Here is an 18,145-nt window from a genome sequence, read left to right as displayed (position 1 = left end):
AAGGTCCCTTCTAACTCTGACAATCATGTATTAGGCACTTAGAATGATAGACAGCTAGGTAGCATATTGGATAAAGTACCAGACCTGGAATCAAGAAGACTTCAGGCTTGTGTGACCCAGGGCAAGTCACTTAACCCTTTTTGCCTCAGTCCCCCATACATAAAATGAACTGGAGTAAGAGAAGGCAAACCACATCAGCATTTTTGCTAAGAAAGCCCCAAATGGGACCAAGAAATTGAAAAATTACTGAAAAAAATGATAACGGGGGTTCCAAAGTCTTGAAATGAGATAAAGCCTGCATTAAAGGAATGTTTATTGTAATACCCTTTCACTCAAAAACACCCTTTTTCCTCTGTGATTCTATCACCTTCATTTTACAAGTAAAAAACTATAGGCAAGAGAAATAAGGTCCCTTGCCCAGATCATAGTAGGAGACAGCAATGGGGACTCCACATAGGGTTCTATTTGTCATATCATACAAATTAGGTGCTTGGGCGATTGTGAATTTTTTGTCACAGCAGAATGAGAGGGAATCCTGATTTTTTTTAATCAACCTATTTCCATGTATCCAACTGAGCATCATAGAACATGGACTAGAAACAAAGGAACTTGGATTTTTATCCCAGTTCTGCCACTAACTGCATAAGATTGGCTCATTTTCTGAACTTCAGTTTTATAATCAATCACAAAGGGAGAGTAATAGCTGCTCTAGTCTTCTATATTGTAATCAATAGTCTTTTCTGACAACATAGAGTTGCTGAGAAGATTAAAGGAGATAATAGATATAAAGGTGCTTTGAACAAAGTACTAAACACTATGGAAACTACTTTGATAATTGATGTACATTAAAGGAAGGATTAGTGACTCAGAACTGCCACCAAGAAACTATGAATGGGGTTTGGTTTCTTGGTCATTTCCTCTGTTTTACTACTATTGAAAAGAAAGAGGAGAAAATCATATTTTCTTCTTTTTGCTGTGGGGACAAATAGTTGATGGGATTTTTATGCTGATCATTAATTATCATCAACTTACTGGTAACTCATCTTACTGAACTTCTCTAGTACTTTCCATTCATCTAAATGCTAAACTATTGACCCATACCAGTGTCTCTCAAGTGGGAATGGGGATGCCTAAGATGGGCCTTGGGAAACTTTAAGGGGCTTTAAAAAACAGATGCTGCAGATTTCTGAGGATTTTTGTGATAATGGATAATTTTAGGCTATGGTCAATGCAGCTGAGAAAGTTGTCAATACAAATTTCACTAGTAGAACATATCATGGATAATGGAAAGAACACTGAACTTAGAGTCAGAAGGCTTGAGGTTGAAATGCAGCCTTACTATTCAATAAATAAGCAACTAAGCTAGAAAGTTAATCACGGAGCCTAATTTTCCTCATCCATAAAAGAAAGGAAATATTCAACACATGAGCAAGAAAAAGAGAGAGAATAAGAAAAAGAGATGGTTTGAACATGTAACAGAAGCAATGAACAACTAGTAAATAGGCCATATACTCCATTAGAAGCCACTCTATGCAATGTGAAAATTAGGGAGGCCCCTATTAATTTGAGTAATCCTGCTACAATAAATATATGGAACAATCTGGCTGAGTCACAGGATGATCAGGGTCAAATCAGTTGGGATCTCCATCCATGGAAGAAATAACCACTGTATGAGAGCACAGATTCATTGGAGGAAAAGGAAGGGGCTGATGACATTATCTCTAGGGTTCATTCCAGCTCTGATGTTCTAAGGTGAAGTATTGTATAGTGGGAAGACTACACTATCTGGACTCAGGGGACCTGGGTTCAAATCCCATCTCCGATGATTTACTATCCATGTGGAGTTGGACTACTCATTTCACCTTCTTATCCCTCAATTTCTTCCTCTATAAAATGAGGGGGAGTTAGAATCTGAAGACCTCCAAGACCTCTACAAGCTCTATGACTCAATGACCTGAGTCCCATCTCATTCTTCTATGTACTATGTGACCCTGAACAAATCATCCTACCTCATTAGATTTTATTTTATCATCTGTAAAGCATGAGGGAGGGAGTTGGACCAGATTTCCCAAGCTTTTAAACGACCCTATAAGATGTGACCTTTGCTTTCAATCTCATGGAAAAGGTGATACACACACACACACACACACACACACACACACACATATATATATATATATACATATATATATATATATGTATGTATATTAAATAGAGAACAGAAAACTAGGTAGAAGATATGGTTTAAGTGCCATAGTGCATTGTACAAGAAAGCAGGAGGCATTAGAGTTTGGGGGCAGGTAGGTAGTACAGCCAGGTCTGGAATCATCTTTCTAAGTTCAAAACTGGCCACAGACACTTCCTAGTATGACTTCAGGCAAGCCACCAAACCCAATTGCCTCAGTTCCTCTTCTGTAAAATAAACTGGAGAAGGAAATGGCAAACTACTACAGTATTTTTGCCAAGAAAGCTCTAAATGGGGGCATGAAGAATCAGATACAACTGAAATGTATAAACAACAACAATGAGAGTTTGGATCCATCAGTGCAATTAGTAAAGTTTGGGGAAAAACTTCAAGGATAGTGCTAGGTCTTAAAACACTGGTAGAATTTAGAGAAATAAGGGTTGAGCATTAATATGACTAATCCTCAACCCATCCCACAAAGACATGCTTGAGAACCACTGGTACATACTAATTATATTTTTATTGGTACTACTATTATTATCAATTTTCCTCTATGCCTCTAGTCAAATTAAGGTAAGAATGCCTTCTACAGTTCCTTGGTATAATAAAACACAAGCAGTGATATGGAAAGAGTTTGGATTAGAACTTATAGAACCTGGCCTAGTTCTAGTCTTCATCAGTGGTGTGCTCAAGATAGCATCAGTCACCTATCTAAGCTGCAGTTTTCCCAAATATAAAATGAGAATATTAATAATCCTTATAAGGCCTACCTCTAATGGGGTGTTGGGAGGGACAAGCATGTAAAGAAAACACATTGCAAATCACAGGATACCATCTATTGCATTTGTTATTAATCAGTCTCCCATTCAGAGACTGATCTATATGCCTTGTCCAGTAACCTAAGGTCACTATAACGTTGAGAAATACAACAATGCTTAAATAAGTCCTCTGAAACAGGAAGCAAAGTCCTCCCCACCCAATGTATTCATGTATAGTTCTAGAAAGAGACAGGATTTAAACCCTTCCCCTTTCACATCCAACAATATTGGATGGTTTGTAATATACCTTCAAAATAGCATAGGAGAGAACATACTATGAAATTCTTATGGTACACCTTGAAAATTATGTAATATTGAGTTGAAAAGCAGGAATTCCTTCAATATATATGAGTTCTAAGTCTGCCCTAATAAGTAATTTTCATGTTTTTCTCTATCCATTTTTTTCTTCTCTCTTCTCCCACCTTCCACTTTCCAGGAAACCACTAAGAAAAGAAGAGAATGGAACAAGTGGAACTGAATATGCAATGACCTCCTCTCAAAACAACAAAACAGTGGATGTAAATAATGCAGTTGTGTAATTCCTGCTGACTTCCAGACAGCCTGGCTGGAATGAGGTCTCTGTCAAAGCACACAGGGATACAAGAAGAAGGGAGGGAGCAAAGATATAGCAGATGGCAGTTTGATGGGCTCAAGACTTAATTTCCCAATTCCTGCACACCTCAAGTATTCAAAGAGAGAAAATCGACTGTTTTTCAAGACTTCCCTGAGCATTTGATGAAAAGGATTTTGACTGCCAGTCAGAGGCAGCTCAGAAAGGAGAATATAGAGTTAGAAAGGACCCTAGAGATCATCTAGTTCAACCCCCTCATTTTATTGAGGAGGAAATTGAAGTCAGGAGAGTCAAGTGACTTATCCAAAGTCATACATCTTAAGAAGGAGCTGCAGTGTTGGAATATGAACCCAGATTTTCTTATTTAAGATACAGTGTTCTTCCTCCTATGCCCAGAATGAAGCATGATGACTACATGCAAAATCCATAGAGGAAACAAACATCAACATGCCTTGAGCTTCTCTCTTATGGTTGCTGTCCTCATTTTAGTTTGATCCACAGTTCACAAGAACAAAAGAGGACTTGCTGGGATTGGAGATTTGTAATGGGATTCTCTCTCTCTCCTACATACCCCTGCTGGTTACATCCCTCTGGCAAGGCAGTAGTACTCTCCACTTCATCTTAACCTTTAGAGTGAAGGCATCCATGAGTGTATACTATCTGCCCCTAACCTGCATGCCCTCACAAGCAAGGCCAGGAAACCTATCAGCAGTCTGGTGACTATGCAATTTCCAATGACCCAAGGCTCCTTCAATCAGGACAGGGCTCCTTCAAGTGTTGGTATGACTGTGAGAATTTTCATTTTTTAAAAAGGTGCTTTCAATACATTCCTACTCAAGAGCCTTCATCCTTTGCTTTGGGTTTCTAGCATACCTTCTTTCTTCTTCACCCAGAAAATACTTGAGTTCCTTGTTCCTCCACAACTCTCCAAATTCATAGTCTAAGGACCTATTGCACAGCTAGTTCTTTGTGAAAATGCTTGATGAAGGAGAAAAAAAGAGAAAGAAACTTTTTTACAATGGTTTGGATAAACTGCTGTGTTCATGGTCTCAGATGTAGAAAGGATGAGCCAGACCAGAAACCAAAGTTCTCCTTCCATCCTTTGGATGAGCTGTTGAATGGGGAAGGTCCCATTCCCCACCTTATTGGGTTTTTTCCAATTTTTGGCATATTTTTTTAACTCACCAAGAGCTTAATAGACCTAGCCTATAGTTAGTGTTGTTTGTAGAAAAAAAAAACAGAAAATGATTGTGAGCTAAGTTCTGATTGGCTGTGATCAAGGCTACCTATTATGCCAAATTATATATGGAAACTTTTTTTCATCCTTATGTTTGGCATGGATTATGCTTTCCCTAAAATCAAGCTGCCACCAAATCCAATTCATTTAGTATTGCAAGTATCAAGTTACTAAGGCATTGAGTTGTCCCCTCTCTATAAAATAAACAATTAGATCTGTTCCTCAATACTGGAGGTCTTCATAGGGAAACTGTCTAACCACTTAGGGATGTTGAAGGGGAGATTTATGATCTAACTTTGGGCTGTAGTAGATGATCCTCAGAAGTCCTAACTCTGGGAGTCTAGGATTGTGAGACAGCCTTGTTTTGTCTCCCTTCCCCAGAAAGCTAATTTGTAGCTTTCTTTATCATCTAGATATTGTTTTTTCAATAACCTTGCTTCAGAAAGAAAGTTCTGAGAATTGAATTGTAGTATGAAAGAAAAATAAAAAAGAAAGTTAAAAAGAGTGATCTCACATACTGATTTTCAGTGCCACTGTGAAACCTCTGTAATATTCAATATCTGTGTCTTGAGCCAACCATAGCAAACTCATTACTGAAAACATTCACCCATGGGATTAGCACATGTCAGTAAGGATATTGACATATGCTCTATTTTGCATTATATAGTGCATCTATTTAAATTGACTACCCATTAGATTGTAAGCTCTTGAGGGCAGGAGATTTCCACATGGAGCTGATTGACAAAAAAAATCATTCCTAGTTCTATGTGGTTGTTTTTTTCAATCTTTGAATTTCCTTCAGCTCCCACAACAATACCCTTCTTAAGTAGGTCTCTATTAATACAAAAGCAATCATCTAAATGTGTATTCAAGGTAATCATCACTGGGTGGAATTTAACCACATTTCACCCAAGTTCTGATTTAGAGTATACATCCCTATGAATAATCTTTTACTCTTAAAACCCCATGCTTAATATGATCTGATATGTGCTTGTGAAAAAAAATTGCAAATCTAAGTAGGAGTAACTACTAATACCAATTGCAGTTTGGATTGGCCTTTCCAAACTGTAATGAGCTCCTCTAAAACAAATAATCCTTTATTTTTGGATTATTTCCTTTAAGAAAAAAGCAGCGCATGGTGGCCTCTGATCTGAGACATGTATTATCAGTCTTATAAATGAGTAGATGTTTGTAAGCAGAAGGAAATTATATTGATCAGAATCTAAATTTTGAATTACTTCCTATTACATTCAGTTATAGTACTTTATTAAACTTGCCCCCCCAATATGGTGCAGTTTAAATGAGCACAGACATGCCATAGTCTCCTCTAGCTCACCAAATATATTTGTTGTTTTGATAATAAATTAATAGGCTGGAAGTGAGATACTCCCCACTCACATCTGCCTTTCTGGCTTCTAGAAAGTCAGAATGGAAGAAGAATCACAGGGCTTAGGAGAGAAAGAGGACCTGAATTTTGAGTCAGGAAACCTCCAAACTCTGATATTTACTCTCTGTGAGATCTTGGGCAAGTCATTTAATGTCTCTGGGCCTTGGTTTCTTCATCTGTAAAATGAAAGTTTTTAATTAGACATCATCTTTAGAACCATGGTCTTATGAATATAATTTTCAAATATAAAAGGACCATTAGGGATCAAATTCCAACAACTCCTCATTTCACTAAGGAGAAAACTCCTTATGAGTTAAGACTGGAAATGGGAATTTGCCCAAAGTTACATAGATAGTACAGCTGTGTGGCACAATGGATAGAGTATCATCCCTGGAGTCAGGAGTACTCTCAGTTTCCTCATTTGTAAAATAAACTGGAGAAGGAAATGGTACCACTTCAAATGGGTCATGAACAGCTGAATGTGACTGAAAAACAAATGGACAACATAATAAGTAACAGAGTTGAATTCAAAGCTATTCCCTCTAACTCTGAATTCAATGATCTTTCCATTCTATCACGCAGTAAAATACAAATACTGACAACTCATTGGAGATTGAGGATTTGTACACTAAAACCATAGTGGCTTCATTTTGAATATAACCTTCATACATACTTTGGTTAAATGAAAAAAAGCATCACTCAAAGAATCAGGAGGCCTGAGGATCCAGTCTGGTTTTGTCAGCTATGTGACTTTAGACAAATGACTTGCCCTCAGCAGAATCATCTCTTTTTCATTTCAACATTCAGTAAATTAGTGATTTGTGAGTTCTCATATCATTTAAGGAAGTTACTTTCCCGGTAAAATTAAAAATGTTCATATTAAATTTTAAAAATTTAAAAATTAGAGCTATCCAAAGCTGAATTCCTCATCCCTAGAAATGGGAGGGGCAGTATATTTTGAAGGGGATTCTTCTTCCAATATGGGTTCACTTGGTGACCCTGAAGATCCTCCCAAGTTTTAGACTGTGATAGCTCTAGTAACTCTATTTTCTGAACCCTAAATGTAGATCATGTGGTTTCAGAAAGGCTATTTCCCAACCCTTATTAAAAATATTCTTTTCCCAAAATGCAGTTACTTTCTAAGTGGAAGGTAAAATGTCTTATCTTAAAAGTGGGTTGTTAGTTGAGCTTCTCTATTCAATGGTCTCTGTGGAGAAGGTCAGTGTAAGAGCAAGGTCTCAAGAAAAAGTTGGAGACCCTTAGAACATAGAATATTAAATCTAAAAGGAATAAAAGAGGTCATTTAATTTAATACTTTTGTTTCATAGATTTGGAAACAAAGGTCCAGGGAAGGGAGTCCAAGATTATATATCAAATCAAAGATTGAGTCAGCATATAGACTCAACCAAGCCAGGATTCTTAACCCATCACACTAGAATTGGGAAGCAGTATTAGAGGATTTAGTACAGGTCATACAGATTGTTTTTAAAACTAAGCCATGGGACTTCTAAGATTATTTGTTTAGAATTGGAACTGCTTGTTTGACCTCAGGCAAGTCATTTCTTTAGAACCTTTTCCCTCATCTTCAAAATGAAGAATTTACTTAGACTAAATACCCTGTAAGTTTTCTTCCATCTCTGATATTATTTGGTTCATTTAATAAAATGCAAAGAAAACATCTCAGTTGGTTTTTTTAAGTCACTTCAGACAAGACCTCTGAAGCAGAAACTGGTCATTCAGAAAAAGATTTCTTATGGACTGGTGAGAGAAGGGGAGGGAGTTCCAATTGCTTTTTACCTGATTAAATGACATCAGGTCACTTTTTAAGCATACATAAGATCCAATCTGACTTTGATCTTTTTCTAGCTGAGAATTTATTTTTTTTAGAATGTATCTGCAGTCCCAAATCAGAAATAGAGACAGATTCTCAGAATATTTTACAAGCTCTGAGGTCCAGAATGAAATATGACTTTTCTTTTTTACATTTTATTAAGATAGATATTTTCCAAAGTTATCATAGCTGAGACTTACTTTAGAATTTAATAGGCAAACAGAATTGTCAGAGTTCTCCAGCCCTTTCTTTAGGAGCTGCAGAAACAAGCTTTGAAAGGAAGATTATGAACAGGTTTAAAAGCATAGAAATATATATTATATATATATATAGCTATATATTTAAAGAGAGATAAACAATATATAATTACAATATTCCCTGCATATATACAAAGTATATTATTTCAATTGCAAAGGTAGCGTGTTAGATTTAATGCATGAATGTAAATATCCTGAAATCTGCCTTCTTAACTGTGTGCCACATGTACAGAGGAAAATGACTACTGTTTATTGAGAATCTGTATCAATGGTAATCTATGGAGAAACATAAAAATCAATGTCGTCATGTCCTCCAATAAGCCATTAATGTATATTTAGTCTCTAAGGATATTGCACAATAAATATGCCTTGTAGCATTTGGAAATTGTGCAGTACACCATTTGAGATGAGGGAGGGAAGAGGGAATCACTAATTTTTTATTTTCAATAAAAATGTACTTATAAGAACAAGTTCAATTGTCGTTTGTGAAATAAACTGGTAGAGAGATGGAAACAAAACATGAAATTGGCAGGATAGGGGACTATTGGCTCTTATCATCAAAGATAATGAAAATAATTATCCTATGACAATTTCACACAGATTCTTTCAATTCAACAAGCTTTATTATGTCACTACAACTTGAAAAGTACTATACTGACGGGGGTTTTTAAGAAGCTTAGCTAAGAAAAGGTCATTGTCTATATGAAGCTTAGTGTCTAGTTCATTCAATCCTTTTATCAAATACTTAGTAGGTATATACTTTGTGTAGAGTTCTAAGGTCCCCTGAAATAATATACAAAGCTTAGAAAAGATCCCATTCTTCATAAAGTTGATCATCTTGTTGGTTATTTCATTAGTTCATTCATTCATCCAATACCAAGCTTCCACCAGGTATAGAGCATTGCTGAGTACTAGGCAAAATCCAAACAAGGCAATTTACCTGCCTTTAAGAAACTTATCCCCAGTAGGGTGTTTAAAAGATATACATAAAAGATAGCTAGGTGACACAGTGGATAGAGCACTGGCCCTGGAGTCAGGAGGACCGGATTTCAAAATTGACCTCAGAGACTTACCAATTACTTAGCTGTGTGACCTTGGGCAAGTTACTTAACCCCATTACCTTGCAAAAAACAACAACCAAAAAAGAAAGTATACGTAAATCACTATAATACCGAGTAGAACATAGACAATTCATAAAAGGCATACAGGAGGTAATGGACTTAGATGATAACTTCTAATAATAACAATAACATCTGGCACTATTCACTGGGAATTTGTAGAAACAAAAGCTAACACGAGAAAGTGATTTGAAGCCTTTGGGAAATAGTGCTTTATGATCAGTGCCATGTAACATAGCAGATTCACATCCTTAAACATACCAGTCACATGGAGCCAATCATCATCATCATCATCATCAGGAAAGGGAACAAAAATAGTTCACTAGGTTAAGAACAGATTTCAAAGCAAGTAAAATAGCTATCTATAAGTATATCTTATACATATATTTATTTATCTTAACATAAATAAACATAGCTCAACATAACATGGGAACCAGTGAACTCACAAGAAAGCAAAAATACACTATCTACAATTCTCATCAATTCAAGCCCACCTAGGGAGAGTTACAAAGATTTATGACACAGTGCACAATCTTGAAAGAGAGAATAGACACAAATAAATCTAATATAAATTATAGTGTCATAAGTGGAGAAAAATATTAAGTACTATAAAATCAGATGAGGGTTAATGATATAACCACATTCCCAGGTATGAGCCTTTTCATAACACACTTATGTAAATGTATTTTAAATCATAGAATTTCAGAGAGGAAGGGTTTTCAAAGGGTCTTTAACCCAATCCCTAACTTGAAACAGAAATCTGTGCTTGTAATTTTCCAGTAAAAAGGGATTCACCACTTCCCAAGTTGGCAGCTTTCATGATCAATCTTTTTGAAGAAGTCAACTTAAAAAAATTATCAAGGGTAGCCTTGAAAAAGAGGCTATTTATAGTACAATAAAATGAATCCTGGGCTAGAGTTGCTGGTGGGAGGAGCGAGGGCAGGAAAAGAAATACCAAGTTCGAGCTTCAAATCTGATGCCAATAGTTGGGTGACCTTAAGCAAACAAGACGCTGAATTTTTTTCTAGACTTTATTGTCCTTATTCCAAAAAAAAAGAGAGGGATTGATTGATCCAGGTGATCTCTAATTCTGACCTCTAGTTAAACAATTAATCAATAAACAATGATTAAGGCACTCTGGGTCGGCATAGCCACAGTGGCCCGTGTCCTCTCCACCTGTCTGCCACCTGCCCTCGGTCTTGGTGCTGCTGTCCGGACCCCGGGCCCCACGTTCACCTTGGTTCGGCCGCTTGGATGGGTCTCTTGCAGCGGCAGGGCAGAGGAGGAGGGTGGCAGCGGGGGTCCTTGCCCCTGAACATATCCAGGTTTCAGAAATATCCCTATAGTTGAGCCACCAATATAGTGATTTGCCCCCTCTGACACTGGAGAGCATTCAGGATAGTGTCCTCTATGTCTTGAAACTATATGATAAGATTGACCCAGAAAAGTTTTCATTATCTTCCCATTTCATGAAAGACCTGGGCTAGGATAGTTTGGACCAAGTAGAAATTATAATGGCCATGGAAGGTGAATTTGGGTTTGAAATTCCTGACATAGATGCTGAAAAGTTAATGTGTCCACAAGAGATTGTAGATTACATTGCAGATAAGAAAGATGTGCACCAATAAAGTAATTTTTAAAAAAATCAAAGAACTTGGATGATCCCAGAGAGTATATGAATGTGAGAACACATTTTGAGATTGTTGCTGCTTTTGTTGGAGTATTTCTGTTGGAACTATATATTTAAGTTGTCTAAATATGTGTTGACCTTCAAAAATAAACATATAAAATTAAAAAAAATGATGATTAAATGAGTGTATGAATGAACAAATTTAGTTAGCTATTTGTATGTGCAAACAGGTTTAAGTGACCGGTCCAGAAAGATACAGTAAGTGACTGAGGTCAGATTTGAATTACAGTCTTGGCACTCTATCCATGGCACTACCCACCATCCACATAAGCTCTCTATATGCAATCATAATAATTCTCAATACTACTTGATAAATGCATTAGAAAGGTACAAAATTGAGTGAGATCTGAGTGTGAAAGTCATTAGTATCTAGGGAAATCTGACAAGATTCCTAGAGGAGTTGTTAGATAAGTTGAGGTTTAAAGAACAAGTTAGGCTTCACCAGATAAAGATTGGGAGTTACAGGAGGACATTCTGGGAATAATGCAACCCTTGAAATAATATGAGTAAAGGCATTGAGATGGAAAATTGCAGGATATATATATATGGGGTACTAAGAGTACTGTTCATTATCTTCCTCTGTTTAAATATCCAAACCCAACATAGCTCCCTGACTAGATTCAAATTTATCTAATAGTTATCAGAGAGCAAATGTGATTGACAAGCTGGTAGAGTAATCTTTCCAAGCTAAAAACCTCAAATAAAAAAAATGTAACAAATCTAGGATAAGTCAAGCTGAATCTAGAAGACAGAGATACCAAACAAGATAAAAGCTTCTTAAAAATGACATCAAAGAAATGAAATCGTTCAATCAGCATACCCTCCCTAGCCATACACTGAGTGCAAACAGCATGACCTATCTAATTGGCTTGTATTTCAAGGGCAGGCTTATTTTAGAGGGAATAGGAAGTAACTGGAATTTTCTGAACTGAGAATAACATAATTAGATCAAACCTTAAGAAGATTCCTTCAGGAGAAGTATGTAAGAGAGGGAATAGATAAAGTAGGGAAGTAATTTGGTCACAAACCAACCAACAAGACTCCATGAGGGAGAGACAATAGGTAGTATATATTAGGCAGATCACAACCTCACCAAATCTATCCTCTTAGGACCTAATAGAAATAACCCAGGACCCTGAACCTAAGAGCCTTGGTAGAAACAGCACCCCTCAACCACTCTGCTTCCAGTCCCACTTTGTCAGCCTTTTTACCTGCTCTGAATTACCTCTGAGACAAGTAAGGCCCGACCAACAACTCTACTTCTAGTCTGGCCCCAGCGGGCATCTTCCAAGGGACCAACCATCTTCACTAGTGACATCTGCTTAGCAAAGGTCACCACAAATAGGACGGCTGAAAAAGCAGTTCCTACAAGAAGTGATATGTGTAAATTTATCAAACTGCTGCCACAATCCTAACCACTACTTCCCCTTAGATAGAGAAAGAAACAATCCTGCAAGCTGAACAAAAAAGCCCTGGGAATAGCACTTCCCCACCTAACTACTGGCCCTGCTTCTGGTCTGGACCTCATTACCATTATACAGAGAAACAACCCTTATCTCTGTGTTACCTGATCTCTGCCTCCTATTTGTTTACCTAGTACTCAGTCTAGTAGTGTGCATATAGTAAGCATATAATAAAAATATTTTTTATTGATTTTCATTCCTTGACAGTACAGGCAAGAGTTGATGGGTCTCATGGCTAAGGATGCTCATTCCCACCATGCAACATCGGTTTCTTTTTGAAGGCCTTCTTTCCTTTACTCCTATTTTTAAAGAGTGGAACATATCAGAAAAGAGCCCCCATCAAAACAAGAAGATGCAATAAATATTCAAGGGGAAGATGGAGTAAGATTACAAATGTATATAGCACATATTTATGATGGACAAAAGTTTTGTGCCCAGGACAATTTGCATTCGAAATGGAATGAAGAGGATAATAAAATTTGTTGTTCAGTCATTTTTCAATCATGTCTATATGACTCTATGAGGTTTCCTTGGAGTGCCTTGCCATTTTCTTCTCCAGCTTATTTTACAGATAAGGAAACTGAGGTAAACAGGGTGAAGTGACTTGCCTAGGGTCACTTTGTTAATAAGAGTCTGAGGCCAAATTTCAACTCAGGAAGACTCATCTTCCTGACTCCAGGCCACATGGTTGTCCAAGATTGGAATAGAGAGAGAATAAAATAGGGACAGGTAAGGGTTCAGCTAATAAATGCAAGAACAGAATTCAGCATATATCAGAAAGGGAATTCTTTCAAGGGAGAAAGACAAAGTAAAGGGAAAGGTTTTGTTTGTTTTTGAAAGAATACCATTAAAGAATATTACTGAAGCTAAGAACTTGAGACTGCTGGCTAAAGGGATAATTTTGAACCACTTGCTTATTTAGACAGGGGAAAGGAAAGGTCAAAAGGAAGGAAAGAGAAATGAACAATTTAAATAAAATCAAAGATTTGAGGTAGCTCAGGTAAATTGGAGAAATGGCTCAAACAGAGTGGGTAGAGCCTGTAGGAACAGGCTGGCAAGAGAATAGTGTATTCATAGGAATGAAGTGCTAGTTCTAAAAAGGATGGGTTTGAAAATCAACAAAAAAAAAAAGAAAGAAACGAAGGAAAACAAAACCAGTCATCTGCCTTATTAAGGACTAAAGGTTTAAGATATTGCCCTTCTTTTTGTATGTTTATCTGATGATTTTGGTTTATTGTTATTAAATTCATCTTTTTTTAAGAAAAAAAAGTGGATATGTTAAACCATGTAAAAGATTTAGGGTTAAAAGATCACTAAATTCAAATAATGGAAAAATAAACATCTAGAAAAGGAACTGGACTTATCTTTCTTGGTATGAGAGAACAGCTACAGACATTAAGTGGAAGTTGTAAAAAGGTAAATTTTTCTAACCATCAGTTATCCAAAAAGCAGGTAGAGATCGGGGGCAGTGGGACCCTGATGCTTTAATGCCTTTCTTTGTCAGATGGATCATCACCTGTCACAGATGTTGCTGAGAAGATTCCTAATCAATTAAAGACTAGATACCCTTGAAGGTCATTCACCTGGGTTGACCTGTCTTGGCTCTTGTTCTTTGAGACTGCTGGGAGAGCCATCTGTTCATTTCCAGGGGCTGTTTTCTCTTTCTGTTTTGTCTTAGGGCACCTTCCCTGGAAAGATGGGAAGGTAAAAGACCCCATTGACCTACTTAGCCTCTTTGTCATCACTCTTATGTCAACCCAAGGTTTTCATTGCAGAAATGGAAGAAATTCTCTGGATATCTCTTGATTAAAAGTTCCCATGTCACCTGTACCCTAGCCTGAAATGCTTTTATGGCAGAAGATTGCATTTCACATGAATAATGGCAGTATCAGAGGTGCCTTGAAGAAAAGAAAGTTGACCCAACCTCAGTGAAAGCCCCTTTACATCAACACATGCTTTTCTTTCCTAGTGGGAAGTTTGAGGATAATTCAATTAGACATTTGAAGCCATTTAAACATGTGGGCATTGTGTGGCAGCTAGTGCTGGACCTATTTAGCAGCAAACCAGATCTGACAACCTTAGCTGACCTAGGGAAAAACTCAGGGCATCACCCCTCCCACAAAGTCTTTTTTTGGATGAAAGCTTTACCCAGGAGTCCTCAGTGAAGATGGCTCAGTCATTTGCCTGAAGCATACTACATATGCCCTGTGGTAGGATGGCTTAATAAATATCTGTTGACTTTGAGATATCTGAGTTAGTGTTATGGCTCTATCATTGTGTGACCCTGAGCATAATACCTGGATTCTTCAAACCTCATTTTCTTCTTCTGTAAAATGAGAGTGATAATTACTTGAAGCACATGCCTTGAAGGTTTAGAACTAGAGTAATTCTTTTTTTTTTTTAGGTTTTTGCAAGGCAAACAGGGTTAAGTGGCTTGGCCAAGGCCACACAGCTAGGTAATTACTAAGTGTCTGAGACCGGATTTGAACCCAGGTACTCCTGACTCCAGGGCCGGTGCTTTAACCACTGTGCCACCTAGCCGCCCCTAGAGTAATTCTTTATGAACCTTCAAGCTCCAGAGAAACTATGGGAAACATCACTAGGATTCAACTTTGAGACACTGTCTGCTTCCCCATGTAACATCCTCAACTTCTCAAACAATGAAATTCTTCCAGCCAGCCATGAACCTTGGTCAGTTTTGCTCAATAGACCCAGGGCTGATGATAAAAGGATGAGAAAGGTAATGTGTAAAACTGAGCTTTATACATAGTGATGTTCAAGAAACAACAAAGTTCAAAAGTCTGACTAACCTACAATCAATCCAATCTAGATCAATCTAATGGAATCCAACAAGCATTTATTAGATGCTTGGGTACATAGTATCCTTTTGGATACAAGGAAAAGACAAACAGAAGAAAAAACTTTTCCTGACTTCAAGAAGAATACATTATATTGGAGAGACAGAATTTTAAAATGTGCAAACAGGTAAGTATTTTTATGTTAATTTGAAGAGAAAATCACTCAAAACTAAAGGAGTTAATTTTTTTTTGCTTCATGGGACCCTTTACCAGTCTGATGAAACATATGGAGTCTTCACAGAATCATGTTTTTGAATGCATAAAATAAAACACACAGGATTACAAATGAAGTCAACAAAAATTCTGGGAATTGCACCTAATTTTCTCATTGCAGATGAGGAAAGTGAAACAGCCAGTGGTTAAGTGACTTGCTCAGGATTATACAGCTAGAAAATGTCTCAAGTTAAATTTGAACTCAGGTCTTCTTGATTCTAGTTCTTCTGTCATTTCTAGAAGGAAGGAAGGAAGGAAGGAAGGAAGGAAGGAAGGAAGGAAGGAAGGAAGGAAGGAAGGAAGGAAGGAAGGAAGGAAGGAAGGAAGGAAGGAAGGAAGGAAGGAAGATAGTAGATCCCATGGTGAGTTCAGGAAAGATTTTCTATAGAGTGGCACATGAATTAAACTTTGAAGGCAGATAGGAATTCCAAAGGACAAAGGTAAGGAAGAAGTAAGTGTGTTCTAAGAAGGGGAATAGGTTATACAAAGATATGGATGTAGACAATAACACACTGAGGTCAGGCAAACATAGGAACAGATCCAAGATATTTTTGCAGCTCTAAATGTGATAAGACTTGACAACTAATTAGATTTTGATTAAGAAGATTAGGGAAGAACAAAGATGACTTAACAGCATAAACCTAACTAACTCAAAGATTTTGAGCATCCTCAAAAGAAAAAGAGAAGTTTGGGAAAGAAATGGGTTGATGGCAGAAGATAAATTCCATCTTGAAAATACTGAGTTTAAGATCAGTGAAGGCAAGAAGGATTTATTAAGCACTTCCTACATACCGAACATTGTACCAAGCCCTGGGGATATGAAGTGAAAAAGCTAGGCAGCCCCTGCCCTTAAGGAGCTTACTCTACTTAAGGGAGCCAATACATAAAAATACAGAAAGTCATTAAAATAGATAAACTATAGATAGATATTTTATACACTTGCTGGGACTTTTAGTTCTCTGTCTCTCATTATATATATATATCTGTATATCTATATCTATAAATCTATAGCTATGAACATTTAGCTATGGATATATACATATATGTAAATGTGTATGGATTATATATGTACTATAATTAATACATATAGAATTTTATGTATATATTATATACATATGCATATATATGATACCCATATAGCCCACCAAGATACCTTGGTGATGGTGGCAAAGGATCAGAGTTCAGGAGAAAGACTAGAGATGGAGAGTTATATAGATAATCAACAAAACTAAATATAAACCATTATCTAAAAGATATCATGATACCATTGATAGAACACTGGATTTGGGGTTAGTGGCCTGGATTCTAATCCAGATTCTGCTAATTGGGTGACCTTGGACAAATGACAACCTCTATGGGCATGTGTTTCCTCAATGCTAAAAAGAGGAGATAGGACTAAGTGATCTCTGAGGTCTCTTCCATTTCTCTATGTATGATCTCTATGGACAATTTGAGAACCAGAAGGTCTATGTTCTGGTTGCGGACAAGCATCTGGACCACTGTTTTCTCAGGTACAAAATGAGGGATGGGGGCAGAGGATACCTTCCAAATAAAACATTCTGTGTCTTAGTAGCCTGTATTCTGAAGTCCAAGGATTTCTCTGCATCCCTGATTTTAAAGTCCAAGGATTTCTCTGCATCCCTGATTTTAAAGACTCTTTCATCTCTAATTTTCAAAGTTAAACTCTAATCAGAATGTTTCTTATGGTTGTGGATTCTTATTCTTATCTGGTTGTTTTGGTGTCTTGCCCTGTGTCATTTTGTTTCTGAGCTATTTGTCAAGGCAAGAAGCACTCTTCTAAAGACAAGATGCCCTTTGAGCCCCAGCTGCCTCTGGAGGGACACACTTGTTCCATCTGTTTAAGTCGATTGGCCACATCCTGTGGAGAAGAATGACCTGAGCCCCTGGGAAAGCTGAGTCCTCTTTTTGGGTGACAGCCCCTTGTCACTGATGTAGAAATTTAACAGGGGCTAGAGGACTGTGCCCTCTGTCTTGGGAAAAAGGAACCAGTAAGGAAATAACTTGACATTTGAAAGACTTCAGGAAAGTTTAATAGCATTTTGTGCTGTTGGAAATATATGTTATCTCTTTAAAACAAGGCTAGTTTAGGGGAATACAAGCTGTGAGCCTATGGGAAATATGTTTTTGTTTCTGTCTCTTCTCTTATTTACTTTGTCTAGGAATCTGCCTTTGCAGGTGAGGCTGAACAAATCTCAAATAATATACTCCTAGGATTGTGAGATCATAAAGTGAGTAGGAATATACAACAGTGAACAATTGTGAGCTGCAGGGATCTTAGAACACAGAAAATTTTTGTTTGTTTGTTTGTTTGTTTGTTTTTCAAAGTTTAATGGATTGCTGCTTGTTGTTTAGACCTTAGTTGTTTCATGAAATGTCTTTTTCCTATGGAATCCTCTGAATGGAAAAACAAAACTGATCAGAGAACATTGTATTTGACAGTATACAGCAACAACCACACCTGTTTTTTCTCCATTTCTTTTTTGTTGTTTTATTTTA

The 18,145-nt window shown here is 37.1% G+C and overlaps 1 protein-coding gene and 1 pseudogene across 2 annotated transcripts in view; both read left to right on the top strand.

Annotated features, from left to right (window-relative positions):
* PRIMA1 (proline rich membrane anchor 1) overlaps positions 1-11,041 on the top strand; it is a 132,779-nt gene extending 121,738 nt beyond the window's left edge. Inside the window, exon 5 of one of the 2 annotated variants that reach the window (XM_074235472.1) lies at positions 3,440-11,041. In XM_074235472.1, the coding sequence (XP_074091573.1) occupies positions 3,440-3,542 (103 nt within the window). In that variant the 3' untranslated portion in view covers positions 3,543-11,041. The remainder of the gene's footprint in view (positions 1-3,439) is intronic. The other variant, XM_074235473.1, reaches the window with a different exon arrangement.
* LOC141522225 (acyl carrier protein, mitochondrial pseudogene) lies at positions 10,528-11,032 on the top strand (annotated as a pseudogene).
* Positions 11,042-18,145: the final 7,104 nt, after the last annotated feature.

The sequence above is a fragment of the Macrotis lagotis genome, chromosome 4, assembly GCF_037893015.1.
Source record: "Macrotis lagotis isolate mMagLag1 chromosome 4, bilby.v1.9.chrom.fasta, whole genome shotgun sequence".
NCBI classification, from domain to species: domain Eukaryota; kingdom Metazoa; phylum Chordata; class Mammalia; order Peramelemorphia; family Peramelidae; genus Macrotis; species Macrotis lagotis.
The sequence above is the reverse complement of the archived record's forward strand: the minus strand, read 5'-3'. Positions and strand labels throughout refer to the sequence as shown.